Source organism: Pelodiscus sinensis, chromosome 1, assembly GCF_052426305.1.
Source record: "Pelodiscus sinensis isolate ZL-2025 chromosome 1, ASM5242630v1, whole genome shotgun sequence".
Lineage (NCBI taxonomy): Eukaryota > Metazoa > Chordata > Testudines > Trionychidae > Pelodiscus > Pelodiscus sinensis.
In genome coordinates, this window is record NC_143052.1 from 2,968,006 (window position 1) to 2,983,000 (window position 14,995).

The 14,995-nt window shown below is 45.7% G+C and overlaps 1 protein-coding gene across 3 annotated transcripts in view; it reads left to right on the top strand.

The window, feature by feature from the left end:
- PPP6R2 (protein phosphatase 6 regulatory subunit 2) overlaps nucleotides 1-14,995 on the top strand; it is a 149,873-nt gene that overhangs the window by 124,474 nt on the left and 10,404 nt on the right. For 2 of the 3 annotated variants that reach the window (XM_075924308.2, XM_075924320.2), the window contains 2 exons: nucleotides 4,360-4,383; nucleotides 13,990-14,145. In XM_075924308.2, coding sequence (XP_075780423.2) covers nucleotides 4,360-4,383; nucleotides 13,990-14,145 — 180 coding nt within the window. The remainder of the gene's footprint in view (nucleotides 1-4,359; nucleotides 4,384-13,989; nucleotides 14,146-14,995) is intronic. The other variant, XM_075924312.2, reaches the window with a different exon arrangement.

Below are 14,995 nucleotides of genomic sequence, written 5' to 3' on the forward strand. Positions count from 1 at the left end.
AACTTCCTTCCCAGCTTATTTTTTTTCTTTTCCCCTAAAGAAGAGTCACTTCACTTTGAATGGTCCCTTGAAATACCTGTTAACTGCTTATATTACACAATCCATCTCACCTTGGATTTTGCTAGGACACTTCCCAGACCTGCAAAAGAGTCCTATGTAAGCTTAAAAACTTGTCAGAAGCTGGTCCCTCCCCCGGTCTCTGAGATACCCCAAGGGTTGTAATGAAGTTTTATGTAACTTCAGATGAGCATTTGTCATGATATGGGGGTGAGTTTCTGTACCTTAGTTTGCTCATCCATAAAACGTAACTAATATTCATTGCACAGGCATGCAGATGATTAATGAATTAATGTGTGTAGTAAAGTTCTAAGAGGATGCCAAGTGCTAAAGAAATGCTTATTATTAGGGTTTAATACTCTTCAGTCATCATGCTGCTACATAATAGATGATTTCACAGTGAATCCTAACGTTAAGTAAAGCAATAATGAACTATACCAGAGATTTTAAAGATCGTAAATAATCACCAAAAGGATTACCACTACAGTTTGTCCTTCCTAATCTCCTCCAAAGGAATTGCAAACCAGAGGGAAATCATTCGCCATTATTAAGAGTGGAAAAATTGGCCTGAGATGGAGATGATACAGAAGATGGATAGTAAGATGAAATTCAGTAAAAACAAGTGCAAGGGAGTACGCTTGGGAAGGAAAGAGCCATCCCTCAACTTCACAGCGGCGGATAATTAGTACTGCTGAAAGGGATCTCGGCGTTACAGAGGGTCGCAGTTGGAATATTAGTCAACCATGAGATGCAGTTGTGAAGATTAGTATCATTCTGAGATGTATGAAGGGGAGAAATATCGTATGCAAGGCAGGAGACAGACTGTTGTGGTGCCCGCTACTTACCTGCCTCATTCGTCCCTTGTTTTTGTATCTGCTTATTTTACTTGGTTTTAAACCTTGATTTTTATTTTAGTTCTCTTCCTTAGTGCCAGTTTTCCATTTTCTTTGTGCTCTCCCCAGGCCCTGTTGTTTGCCAGGGCTAGGGCTCCCCCAGCGGTGGTTTATTCTTTGTCGGACTATGCTCCAAACCCCAGGCTTCAACCCCTGTCAGACTTGCCATGGCTCTTTCTCCGTCAGCAACAGGCATTCCAGCTGCCTTGGAGAATCCCAAGACCACCCCAGGTTTAGAATCCGATCTTGCAAGCTGAGTAAGGTAGACGAACGCACCTTTCTGTGGGGAGAGCTCTGAGACCTTGTTAACTCATGCAGTAGCTCCAGGGAGCAGCAGGCAAGGGCCAGCATCGGAGGCCTTCAAACACTGCAAGCGGAAGAGATCCCAGTCTTTTGATTGGCACTCGAAGCACTGAGAGAGATCTCCCTAAAGAATCAGGGTCAAGGAGACGTCACGTCCCGCTCTGGATATCACAGGGGCTCCTGCTCCTTTTGGCATTGAAGGTTTCAGCACTGCCGAAGAGATCTGCCCCACTCCCTGTGAAGAGAAGCCTGTTGGCAAACAGCCCTGCTCAGCACCCTGCTCTGTACTTCGGAGCCCTCCAGATATAGGCATTCAAAGAAACCACCGACCCTGACTTCGGCCCCTCGGGGGTTCACAGGCAAAGGGAGTGTGCAGGCCCATGCAGCACAGTCTCCAGTGGAGGAGTACTACTCTAGGCCACCAGTGCCGACTTTGTTCTTTCCCCCCAGGACCGCTGCATGGCAGAAGAAGCAGATTCCACTCTCCTTGGCGGTGTAGAGAGGACACGTGTGTCCGCACCTGAGGCACTGTCCAGTACCGACCAAGCTGGCCAGCTGTACCGACTTGTACGCCGTTTCCCCCCTCATCTGCCAGAACCTAGCCGACCCCCAGAACAGACTCTGCTGCCAGTACCAGCTTCCCCATTGGTCTCGGAGAATGACACGTCCTCTGAACTGGACAGCTCTGTCCAAGATTCAACCACCCTTCCTTCCTGTCCTCCATCTCCTGCCGTGTACCCTGCGAAGAGACTCTGGGATCTAGCCATCACCCTCCCTGCCAACCTGGGCAGGAGCACCCTTGCAGTCCAGCTCACTTTCCACATACCCTGCCACACTGGGCTCTCCACAGCAACCGATATTACCAGGCGCCTTCACATAGAAGACGTGCCAAAAGGAGTAGGTGGCTGGGCTCAGAGAGCTTCTTGCACAGATGCACCACCTCCACAGGAAGGCTTTGTGGACCACCGAGAGTGAAGCGTCCATGAAGAAAGCTCCCTCTTCGGACAAATCCTCGTCAACTCCTGGAGAAGCTGCCTTGCTCCTTTATCCATTCTACACAGCTGACTTCACAGTGTTTCAATACTTGATGAGGAGGGTGGGCGAGACTTTACAGCTCCCCTATAGGAGGTGCAGGAAACCGACATTCCCTGATGGCTATCTTTCATGCTGCACCACAAGGGAAGGTAGCACTGGTCTGTTGTCACCAGCCCCATAACATCTGGCAGACACTTGCCACCATTTGGCCTTGGTGGCCTTTGTTCTTACCCACCACTGACTCTGAAGCAGTCACCTGCTGAGATCTGCTCCTCAGGAGCGTTACAATGTAGGATAGCAAAATGATCATGCCCTGCTATCAAAAAATGATCCCACCATCCACTCATGTTCTTCCAGTTCATTGACCATCTGCCACAGGACCACAGGGACCAGTCTGAAGCCTTTACAAATGACTGTCCGTGGTTCCACTCGCCTCTGTCAGTCGGTAATAGCTGTCTTCCTCTACTTGGGCAGCTTCTTCTTTGAGGTCAGGTCAGACACCATCATGTGGCTAGCTCTGTTTCTTTCCCTGGGTCTTCACCTCTGTGCAGAGAAGTCCAACCTAATACCTGTTCATGGAATCTTAGAGATGGAAGAGACCTCAGGAGGTCAAGTCCAGCCCCCTGCCCAAAGCAGGACCAATCCCAACTACATCAACCCAGCCAGGGCTTTGTCAAGCCGAGACTTAAACAGCTCTAGGGATGGAGATTCCACCATCTCCCTAGGGAACCCATCCCAGTGCTTCCCCACCCTCCTAGGGAAATGATAGACATCATATAGACTTAATCAGGGCCATGCTGGACTCAGTAACCAGTAGGGAATAGATACCCACAGACACGTGCAACACATGTCCAGCCTCATTTTCATGATAAAATAGAGCTCTCTGACCACAGAGAACTTTTGCTTGGATCTTATGGTAGCCTACACATGTATGACGCTTCTTGCAAGATTCTACTCCCGATAGCTTCAAGCCCATCTCAGAATCCTTTGCGCACCAAATAAACATAGCCTGTCCAAGGGAGCCTTGACACACTCCATTGATGGAAGGACCCACAAAGAGTATGCATTGGGAGGCCCTTCTCACATCCACCTACCACTAAGACTGTCACGGACATCCCCATGTTAGGATGTGGAGTACACCTGCAGAAGTTTACAGCATAGGACAAGTAGACCCCCAAGAATTGTTGCTCCATGTTAGAGTCTTCAAGCTACTGGTAACCTACAGTGCGTGCCATCACATCCTAGCTAAGGTCAAGGGTCACTCCCTGGTATACCACAGGACCACATTGTAGTACACCAGCTGCCAGGATGGCCCAAAATCATCTTCTAGATTAAGAAGAGTGATCAAGAACTACGGTAGCCTTCAGTACTAGAGTGATGGATACTATAACATAACCTGTGTTTGATGAAGACTAGACCTGGTGATGTATAATCATTATGCTTATTGGTACCTCCCTCCCCAATAAATAAATAAAAACAGCTAGCAGTTATGACTGTGAACCCACAGGTTAGAGTTGTGTTGCTGATGATCTGGCTTCTACATTTAGGCTTTTTACATCATGGCTTGGCTGAGACACGCCTGGGATAGGCTATGTTAGCTACCATCAGCAGATATACACGTCCCCCTGTAAGATCCATTGTACATTTGACATAGTAGATTAATTAGAAAAAAAATGTGCAAAGGGATCGAGTTGTGTTCTGTAGTGATGACTAGCGGGGTTTCTGTTACTGTCATGTTTTGCTATTTGGTAATCTATAATGTGTATGTAAGTGTCATCTTTGAGCAGGATGTTCATTATGATTCATCTACTTTTGTGTATACGGGGCACGGTTTTACTTGGAGGTTCCGGTGCTCAGTATTCAGCTGCTGCATGTGATTAGAAAAGCGTAAACCCCTCTTGCCTTGTCATTTTTACAGGGAAGAAAACTATCTGAGGATAGCAATGCACATTTAATTCTTTTGTCTGGTTTTGCACTAATCTTTACTGTTTTCTTTTTCTTTCTCCTCTTTGCTTTCTGCCTATCTCTGTCTCTCTTGCTGCCTTTCTCTCTCGCTGTGGGTATTGCTCAGAATATTTAGACCTTCAGTCAGAGGGTATGTATAATTGTGACATTTTCAGGGTTCCAAACATCCACCTGACAAGTATTCTCTCCTTTTATTAAGCTGCTTCCTTCTGATTTCCAAGCCCTTGATGCTGGATTGGGAACAAGCTACAAAGTTATTGAACTGGCAAATGCCACTAGAAAACTCACTCTTCCACCGTCAGTGAAACGTGGGTGCAGACGCAGTTTATTGACGTTGTGTAGAGTCCTGTGTGAAAAATACATGCAGAGGCAACACGCCAGTTAAAGAACCTTTTAAAATAATTACAACATTTGAATAGTTGTCATGTAGCTCAGTGTGTTCTTGAGCTTCCTCCATTCCACCTGTTCATGAGCTCTTTCTGCAAGTAGGAATAGGTTTGAATCGTTTTATAAGTGAGGAGTTGGTTTCTGGGCAAGTAGCCTTAGCAGTGAAACCTTGTAAACTGGCCTTTGTTCATGCCCTCGGTTCTCTCTTGGGGGAGGGGAGAGGAGGGCAGTGCTGTTGTAATGTCTCAGTGTTTGAGATTTTAATGAATTAACTCCACAAAACGCTTGTTATGAAGTAGTCTCCATTAAAAAACCTAAATTACGTTTGTCAAATCGCCATACATTTTGAGATGTATTCTCTTTCCTTTTTTATTAAGCGCATTTTTACTCATTTTCAAAATTCATCAGTTCACACTGGGCCTTCTGGTTATTTAGTGCAAGTTATCAAGGCTCTGCTGTAATTATTTCCTTGTTAGGTAGGGATTAAAAGAAAGCCCCAGTATAAAATAAGCAATATTCCGATAATTATGTCTGTTTGAAAGAAGAATTAAATCACTGTAGAAAATCATTTAAACTGTCGTAATACCAAGAAGCATAGTGAAGTCACCCAGGGAGCTGCCGTTCTAACATACTGTCGTACTCGGCATAGAAAATGCAGCCTGGCATTAAAGCCATCTGAGATTCAGGTGGTTTTAAACGTTGTTGTAAAATGAGTGGTATTTAAAAATATTTTGGACCACTTAAATGCTCGTTTTAATAATTTTCTAATTAATATTACCCCATTACACACCTTTGACAGTTTCCTGTCGTTCTTGAGACTTCGAAGACTGAGCGGCATTTCTTTTGTCTCAAACTTGTGCGGTCAGGCTAGACTTCCTGGCAGGAAGTGTCAATGAAATTGAAATCCTTGTTCGGAGAGATGCCAGCACTACCCAGAATTGAGATATTTTACCTGTTAAAAATGAACGTGAGATCTTAAAAACTAATGTTACTTCATTGCTGAGGGACTAGAATTAAGTATATGAGCCAGGAAAGCCTCAGTGGTGTTAACTCAGCCGTGTTTCACGTATTGTATATTTATGGTATATGATTAACTGCATAAACAGTAATACGATTGACACTGAACACGTAAAGTAGCAATATTGAATTCTGCATATGTGCAATGGGTGTCAATTTTTTGTGGGAAATGACTTCTGAATACCCATGTTCTAACTGATTAAATTTTCAACTTCACCATGATTATCAATATCCGCTTTTGGATTGTATTTCCCTATTATGCAAAGGACGTAAAAAGTGTTTCACTGCTGAGTTCCCTTACATGATTAACTTAGTTGGCTCTTTTAAAGCTGAGATGCACTAAGAAGTGGCAGGTATTTTGTTGTGTATGCTCAGTAGCATTTTTTTTAATTATCCACATTTATACCTTTCCTTGGTGACAACTAAAATGTTGCCAGTTGGCAGCCTGTAGTGTTAGGTATTTTCAGGTTAGGTACTGTTTTCTTTAATGTTTTGAAAAGTGGTCAAATCGGTTTAGATCTGGTGTCTCCCCCTTCCAGAAAAATTGAATTCTGAGTTGAGGCAAAGCATGGAAATTTCAGCCCCAAAGGATTTTTTTAATGAGACCAAAAAAAAAAAAAAAGCCATTAGAATGGGGGCCGGAATTTAGTTTGAAACAGTAATGTTTGCTATCTTTGAAAACTATTTTTTTCTGATCTTTATTATGATCATTTTAGTAAATGTCTTAGGTACACTGGCTGTGTAGCATAAGTAAGCACTGTGATAGTTTTCTTAAGTCTGAAGTGAAAGGAGCTGATGCCAGCAAATTGCACATTTTGGGTACATTAAGGGGAGCTCCCGCAGAATCAGAAAGTCCCTTCTTTTGTGTCCAGTGACAGCTTCATGCTAGGGTGAAACTGTTTAGCTAACATGTCAGCAGCAATGAAAACCTTAAATTCCTTCTTCTGAAATAGCTCTGAAATAACAGCTGGAAATGATTGTTCCCATTGCTTTGGGCATGAACTCTGAGGTGAAAGCTGGCATTTTCTGCTCTGCATGAAGGATCCAGAAAGAAATGTGTCGTTGATGGCACTTGTACAGTATAACCAAACAGTTGGTTCCAGGGTATCTCACAATTTTCTTTTTGCTGCTGTTGAGCAAGGAATTTGGTGTAGCATCCACTCACATGCAGCAGAGAAAATAACCCTCCAGTTCCCCAGACTGAATGGAGTTATATTGTCACAGTGGATGTTTTGAGCTCTCCCGTGTTGGGATACATTTTTCTTTTCTGTGCTTGCTGATTTTTCATCCTGCATGACCTGTGGACTTCTCATTTCCCCCCCAAGAAAGCATGAAAAAATAAGCACATGAATCAGTTGTCTTGCTAGCCTTTAGTTACGCCATTCTCATGGCAGGTTTGCTGGAATGTGCTACGTAGATTATTCAGAATCTAAGCATGCTGTGTAATGTATCTCCGTTAGATACATTGGTTAAATATCTATTTACATGTATTTAAAAAGCCAAACACCAATAAAGGCATGGTGACCAAGCTGCAGTGTCACATATTCACTGTAAAAATGGATGTTTTGTAATCAAATTTGGAAGCTTAGTGCAATTAATTATCATAGGCTGAATCTCCTGTGCTGGTGGTGTATCTGTTGGCTTTCACAACATAAAATGGCGGGTATAATTCTGGAACAATACATTGAGGCCCGCCCCCCTGTGTTCGGTGACTGTGTGATTACTACCCAGCAGATGGTTTCAGCAGCCTGTTGAGACGCATGTCATTTAGCATGACTGCCGTTGCATCGGCTTTTGGCTTCATCTTCGGCCGACTCTTGTAGGATTCGGCTTTACAGAGCTTGTTTCTGGGCTCAGCATGAGGCTTGTATTGTTTAGGTATGCTGTTTGCACTAGCTTTGTGTATCCATCTGTGGTCTCACCACCCCTCCTAGTCTGTCCTTACTATGTTTTGATGTCTATGGTACTTAATTGTTTACCAAAGAGAGACTAGAGGTTAACTAAAGTGTGTCCCGGGAGCCACAATAGCAAGTGTCAGAGGTGGGTAGAACTGGACTCTAAGGTTACTTTATTTATGTTCCTGAAATATTTTAAGACCTAGGGTCATTGACCATTTGAGATGGGCTTCTTTGCAGGTCCTTGATAATGCGGTACATTGTATCCATGTGCTCATCGTCACGAGAAGCTACGTTAAGTGCTGTGCCGTGTGGACTCTCTCTGCCTGATAGCATGAAAGCAGTTCTATCTGGCACGTGTGCGTGCCCAACGCAGCCATGGGAATTACTTTTATTGTGCTAGCCTTTGTGGTCCTCACTAATGAGTCAGTGGAAGGATGGGAGGGGCAAGGCAGTTTGATTGCAGTGTGCCAGTGATCTTCCTGGCGGTTAGATTTAATTGTAGAGTTTAGGTAGTTGAACTAGTTGGCAGGGAGGAATAAAAAACAAAGATACAGCAGCGCTAAAATAGTTTACAGGAATCCAAGGAAAGATGTTTCGGAAATAAGAAGATAAAATAAAAGATAAATATTTCCCATGCACAGAAGCAACATGGTTCAGAAAAGGGAAACTAAAATGATTAGAGGTTTGGAACGGGTCCCATATGAAGAGAGGCTAAAGCTACTGGGACTTTTCAGTTTAGAAAAGAGGAGACTGAAGTGGGATATGATAGAGGTCTATAAAATCATGAGTGGCGTGGAGAGGGTGAATAAAGAAAAGTTATTTATTAGTTCCCATAACAGAAGAACTAGAGGACACCAAATGAAATGAATGGGTAGCAGGTTTAAAACTAATAAAAGAAAGTTCTTCTTCACACAGCGTGTAGTCAACCTGTGGAACTCCTTGCCAGAGGAGGCTGTGAAGGCTAGGACTATACCAGAGTTTAAAGAGAAGCTAGATAATTTCATGGAGGTTAGGTTCATAAAAGGCGATTAGTCAGGAGGATAGACATGGTGTCCCTGGCCTCTGTTTGTCAGAGGCTGGAGAAGGATGGCATGAGACAAATCACTTGATCATTGTCTTCGGTCCATCCTCTTTGGGGTACCTGGTGCTGGCCACTGTCGGCAGACAGGCTACTGGGCTAGATGGACCTTTGGTCTGACCCAGTACGGCTGTTCATATGGTAAAGCTGCCACATGGAGCTGGCTTTCGTTAGTAGCTAGACAGCTTACTGCTGCATTTTTAACAATGTCATTTTCATTACAGGATGCTTGTATGAGCCCTACAGTAACTGTAGAGTGAGAACTTACCTTTTGTTCATATCTGAGGAAGCAATATTTTTAGAGCGTGCAGTTATATTATCAGGTTGAAGAAGTCACCTACTGGCAGGAATGCTGTACTAGAGAAAAGACTGCTACGTTTCTGGTTCCAAACCGTATGGACAAGCATAGTCTCCTAGGGCAGGCAGAGACCTCGGGAGGTTACCGAATGTGACCCCTGCCTGAAGCAGGACCAACCCCAACTCAATCATCCCAGCCAGGGCTTTGTCAAGCCGGGACTTAAAATCACTCTGTAAGATGTATAATATGCCTTATATAGGTACAGACACTAAAAGATGAGAACTCAGTACAAGGTGTGCACTAGCTCTTCCCCTGAGAAACAAGCTTAGGGAAGTTCCTTGGCCTGCCTTATGCAGGAGGTTGGACTAGGTAGTCACAGCATTCCCTGGGGGCCTTGGGATCTTGTTTGAAATTGTGCACCAGAGAGAGCCAACCGGGCTGAGAGTAGAGGCAGTTACTCACGCAGCTTCCTGCATGGCAAATCTCTGCCAGCAAGGGGAGAAAGACATGTTTTCCAGCATGAGAGCTTCCTAGAAAACAGCCCCAAGGCAATGAGGAGCCAATGTGCATTTTCTCAGACTTTTCACAAAAAGTAATCAGGGCCCTTGTCTTAAAAATGTATTTAAACCTGCTTGTAACCGGGGTGAGCTCCAAAACATGGCGTCGCTGGCCTAGCCTTGGCGTTTGCAGTGACGGCTTGCCATTGGGGCTAATTCCAAGTGTAGACGGGGCTTATTTTTAAATTGTTTTAGCCTATAACTTCAGTTTTTTAGGTAGCTACCATCCTGGAAACAGGGAGTTTAGGAGCCTAACATGAGGCATGCTAGTTATAAGATGTTAGGCTTCATTTCTGTAATAAATAAATAAAAGGATAGGGACTTTATTGTATTGAAAGTGTGTTAAGATCCCGAGAGGAAATGTGCAAAGTAAGTGCCAGTTATTTATTTTTTCACATATAACAACGCATGTCTCGTTGGAATTAGCCCCAATGGCAAGCCGTCACTGCAAACGCCAAGGCGAGGCCAGGAACGCCATGATTTGGAGCTCACCCTGATTACAGGCAGGTTTAAATACATTTTCAAGACATGCGTTGTTATATGTGAAAACATATGTTCTCTTAGATGTGATCTTTGCTGGAAATTGGTAAACCTAAACATGTGCTTTTCACAAGCTAAGAGGTGCCGTGCCTCCATCAATCTATTTATCTGCCTCTTTGAAACCTCAAGCAGTGGTGCTTTGAAAGCTGCCCAAGTTTAACGTCCACGAGGCACCTAACACATGATGACAGCTTTGTGAAGTTCTCTTGCAAGTAATTCCTCTTTCTCTGGAGAGATGGTGATTTTGACAACATGAGTATTTATTTGTAGAGTGGCAAAAAAGTGGTGGGTGCTGTTCAGAATGTAGAGGAGAGATATAGCTACGTTTACCCGAAGCAGCTTACAATCTAAGGGCTTCTCTTCACTACACGGTGGATTGATGCTGCTGTGATCAGTCCACCGGTGGTCGATTTATCGTGACTGCTTCGGTGGCTAACTCAAGCCACTGCCTGTGTTACAGCATCCATGTTGCTACTTTAGCATGTTAATTCATGCGGAGCAAAGACATGTCTGTCTGCTCATGCTGGAAATCACACTTCCCGTCTGCAGTGTAGACAGACCCACAGAGTTCCCCATCATAGCAAGGTGGCGAGTGTCCTCCAGTGCCCTGTAACTTGGTGTCAGTGGGAAGGAGGCTTTCAAATTAGGGATGTAAGGGAGCAGTGGACTACCCGAGAAGCCTGTGCTCCCTGGGTAATCGAATCGATTACTCGCATTCCCCCAGATCCCCTCAGCACTGTCTCCGCGGTGCTGCCTGTTCCCCCATCCCTCGAACCTCACTGGGAGCTCCCACACACATGGGCTGCTGCTGGCTGGGCAGGCAGCCCAACCCAGTCCCAGCTTGTGCCAGGTGCAGGTCCAAACCCCGCTGCGGCTCTGAAATTTAAAAGGCAGTAGCTGGGACTGAGCTGGGCTTGCCTATCGACTAATCGAGTAGTTGATACAATTTCTATCGACTACTCGATTAGTTAAATAGCCGCCTCTTAACATCCCCATTTTGAATTCCAGTGATCCAGTTGGTAGTAACCACACAGGAGCTCTGGCAGGGATGCGGTGTTTGTGCAGATTAGGCACAGTATTTTCCAGACCATCATAACCCTTGGCGAGCGGTTTGGATTGCCAGGAACCAGTGTCCCCAAAGCTGGTCTGTTACAGACGGACAATTAGGCCGTAATGTTTTACCTCAAGAGGCAGGAGGGGAGGATGCGCTTCCTTGTGTTAGAAAGCCTTGCAGGTGTGGAAATGGACAGCATTAACTGGCTGCTTAACCTTTGGGAAGGAGGACACGCTCGTCAACCATGTTGAGCCTGTTGGTAGAGGACTCACTTGAGTGGTCTTAGCTCAGGAGGCAGGCCACTAGATACTTAGAGCAGATACAAAATTTGTATCCGCAGGAAAGAGCTATGGATATCTGCATCCTTATCTGCAGATTCCTATGGACTTAAAGCAGACAGCCGCACATCTGCAGGGTTCTAGATACAAAATTTGTACACGCATCCGTATCCGCAGAAATGATGTGCGGAGCTGCGCGCTCACACCCGCGGATGCGAATTCCCACCGGTGTAAAGTGGATGTTTGCGCATTTGCAGGGCTCTGTAGATATTTCCGGAGTGGGAAATATCAGAAATCTGCTGAAGTGCCCTGTGACCCACAACCACAGAAGAGACTGCCCTGGGAACAGACAGCATGAAGAGAGGCCATCACAGTCTGCTGCTCAGACACATCCCTTCCTCTGCCTCGGCCCTAGGCATTCTCATCCGAGAGACGCGTTACACGCGCCTGCGTTTCCATACAGATCATCTTCTTACACCTGTATGGGATTTGAGTGGTCAGCGTCATTACTGGGAGTGTCTGACCCTGTCTGGTGAGGCTGAGCCACCCTAATTAGTGATCCCTTGCCCTGTCAGTAGGGAGGTGAGAGTGTAACCGTATACACGGTTACATGCAGGCTCCTGGTTTCCATTTTGCTGTCTCCCGTGGCTCCCCAGGAACCGGTATGTGTGGGGAGCTGGCTTAAAAGCTGGCTCCCCATGCATGCTGGCTCTGCAGTACTGCCTGCCCTCCCACGTGTAACTGCACTGGTTACACGGTTAACTAAACCCATTTTAATGTTCCTAATTGGCAGCGTGGCTGCTGGGAGTTTAGAAATAGAAGACTGGTGTTGGCGGCAGCATCTCAGGCCTTCCGAGTTGCTCAGAAGGTCGCCGCTTGTAAGGCTGCTGGCATGCTGAGACCCCATGCTGACCGGAACCTCCCCGTTGTTTTCCTGTGCTCTCATCCTTATGTCCAGCCGTTGTCTCTTGTCTTTACTAAGATGGGAAGTTCTTTGGGGCTGGGAGCTTCTGTCCCGTGCTTCTGTAGTGCCTGTCACAGTGGGGTCTTGGCCCATAAATAGGGCTCCTGGGTGCTTTGCTAGCACAAATAACAAGTAGTAGCAGCTGTGAGCATCTGAGCCATCACATGTGAATTCCCTTCACATTTTGTACTTCCTGTACTGGCTTAAAGTAGCTTATACACGTCTGTTTTTACCAATGGCAAGAAAGCAGCAGAGACAGTGAATTGTCCAAGCCACAGAGCAAAGTCTATTCTGAGTGTTGCTGCACTTTCGCTGTTTCCCAAAGAAGCATGTGTAAGTGATGGCTGGCTGCCTCTCCCCTGGTAGCAACCTGGCAGCAGTATGCTTTTGTCACACCCAAACCCATTGGGAATGAAGCAAGTTTTTATTCTGGCAGCAGGGTCTGCAGTGTGGTCACACCTTGTATGCCAGCATGGTATGTTCCCAAAGCACCATAACTTAGATTTATCCTTTAGGCCAGAGTTGCGTTCTTGTCTGTCCATGTCAGAGTTGTGGACTCTAGTTAGGAGCAGCCAAACTTTCTTAACTCTGAGCAAACTCGCTTTATGTTCAGGCTCTCTCTATTTTAAACAGCTCTTGACTGTTTTCAGAAGTATTTTATCTCACTATGTTAAAGTACAAAAACCGTACAGCATGTTATAGAAGGGCCTTATTTCTCCACTTAGAAAAGTGTTTTTAGTGTCAGTGTCCAAGAGTAGATTTACTTGGCCAGCAGCTTTCCTGCCTGCTGCAGGTTTTTTCATTTTGTTATATTGTATTTGGTTTTATAAACACATCTTTGGACGTGCTAATCTCCACGTAGGGAGATCTGTTCCCTTAGGTATCCTTGGAGGGGTTAGAATTACTTACCTATAATTGTGGTCTGAAATGACCAACCATAAGAGATCACCCCTTGTCCACCGTCCTCCTGATAGAGCTCCAGGTTCTGAACTACTTTAAAAATGCACTTGGGAGTGACTTCCCTTGCCAGCTGTAGGTGAGAGCAGAGGAGTGTCCTTATGACCATGGGAAATATGCTCTGCTAGAACCAAGAGTTTCCGAACTCTGAGCTTGGGGATTTCTAGCACAGCCCCAAGAATAGTGTTGGATAATCTCCAACCGCTATCATAGCTGAGTAATTTTCTTTCATCCAGCAGTGAATTTGGCCTGTTGCTCTGTGAGGTTCTCATTTGAATGCATCTCATTTGAGGGGTCCCTTCTGTTGATGACTTAGCAGGCTGACAGTATTTGTTCTCCATTCTCCATCACGGGACAACATGCTATTAGTAGCGTTTGCATTAGGAGAGTACTAACACGTCTTCCTTCCAGGCAATGAGAATGGATGGCAACTTGTGGGCTCGTTTCTGTGGCATTGAGTGGACGTGTCCTCCGTGGGAATCAGTGGTTTTATGTGTTTTCAGTGTCCTGATTTTAGCCTCCAGGATAAGTAGAATGCTTCTAATTCCAGTTTGATTTTACTGTCCATTTGAATTCATTCATGCCATGACTGCATCTAGTGGGAATGGTGTGTTCTGTTAGACGAGGAGGAGAATCCATGTTTCTCCATTGGGATGTAGCAGCCCCTTGGTCGCCAGTTTGACTTGAGCTTGAGTTCTCCTCACGCAGCGACGCCGACTGCCTGGTTATTGACAAGCTGACCATCACCGACATGGGGACGGCCAAGGCACCCAAACCACTGAACAGCGTGTCCCAGCATTCTGAGGAGCGCCAGCACACTGCCGCCGGCGGTGCAGCTACCACGGAAAGCACAACAAAAGACAGGTGAGTGGGTGAAGTTCTCTAGCCGCCTGCTGTCAAACTGAAAAAGTTTAATTTATTCCGTACCGAGCCGTTGAATCTGTGGATGTAGCTTAGCACTAGCGTGCATGCAGGCCGATCTGACCATTGCCTCCCATGCTTTGAGATTGGGGTGCCTCTGACTTCTGGGGAGGCACTTGTTCAGATGATCAGCCCTGGGAGATTTGTGGGCCTAGAAATGTTCTCGAGAGCTCCGAGGGAGAACCGTGTTCCATGGCGGTACAACCTGTAGCACGTCCTTTGCTCAGAAGTCTTCACTTCACACTGACAATGTATTGTCCAGTTTCTCATCTTCCCTCATGGAGAAGACTGGCACGAGGCAGCTGCCTGTGTATCAGAGGGGTAGCCATGCTAGTCTGAACAACGAGGAGTCCTGTGGCACCTTATAGACTAACAGATTTATTGGAGCGTGAGCTTTTGTGGGCAGAGACCCACTTTCTTCAGATGCATCTGACAAAGTGGGACTTTGCCCACCAAAGCTTGTTCCAGTAAATCTGTTAGTCTATAAGGTGCCACAGGACTTCTCCTTGTTTAGCTGCCTTTGGTCGCCTTGACTCTTAGCAGTCTGGATACAGATTTGGCCACTGCACCGCGATTTCGTTAGGTCGCGTGAGTTGATGTTGCGCCCGCAAGGAGGGAAGACCAGCTCTGCGTGCTGAGGGCGCTAGATGTATTTGACACCTGCAGTACAGTTAATCGAGAGGTGACGCCCTGCAGGAGCAGATGGGGCTGCTCCTATTCCTGAAGATCTATCAAGTCTGCCGTGCCATTGGTGGCGTTCCGTCACCTCTCCTGGCTAGCACGTGCGCAAGGC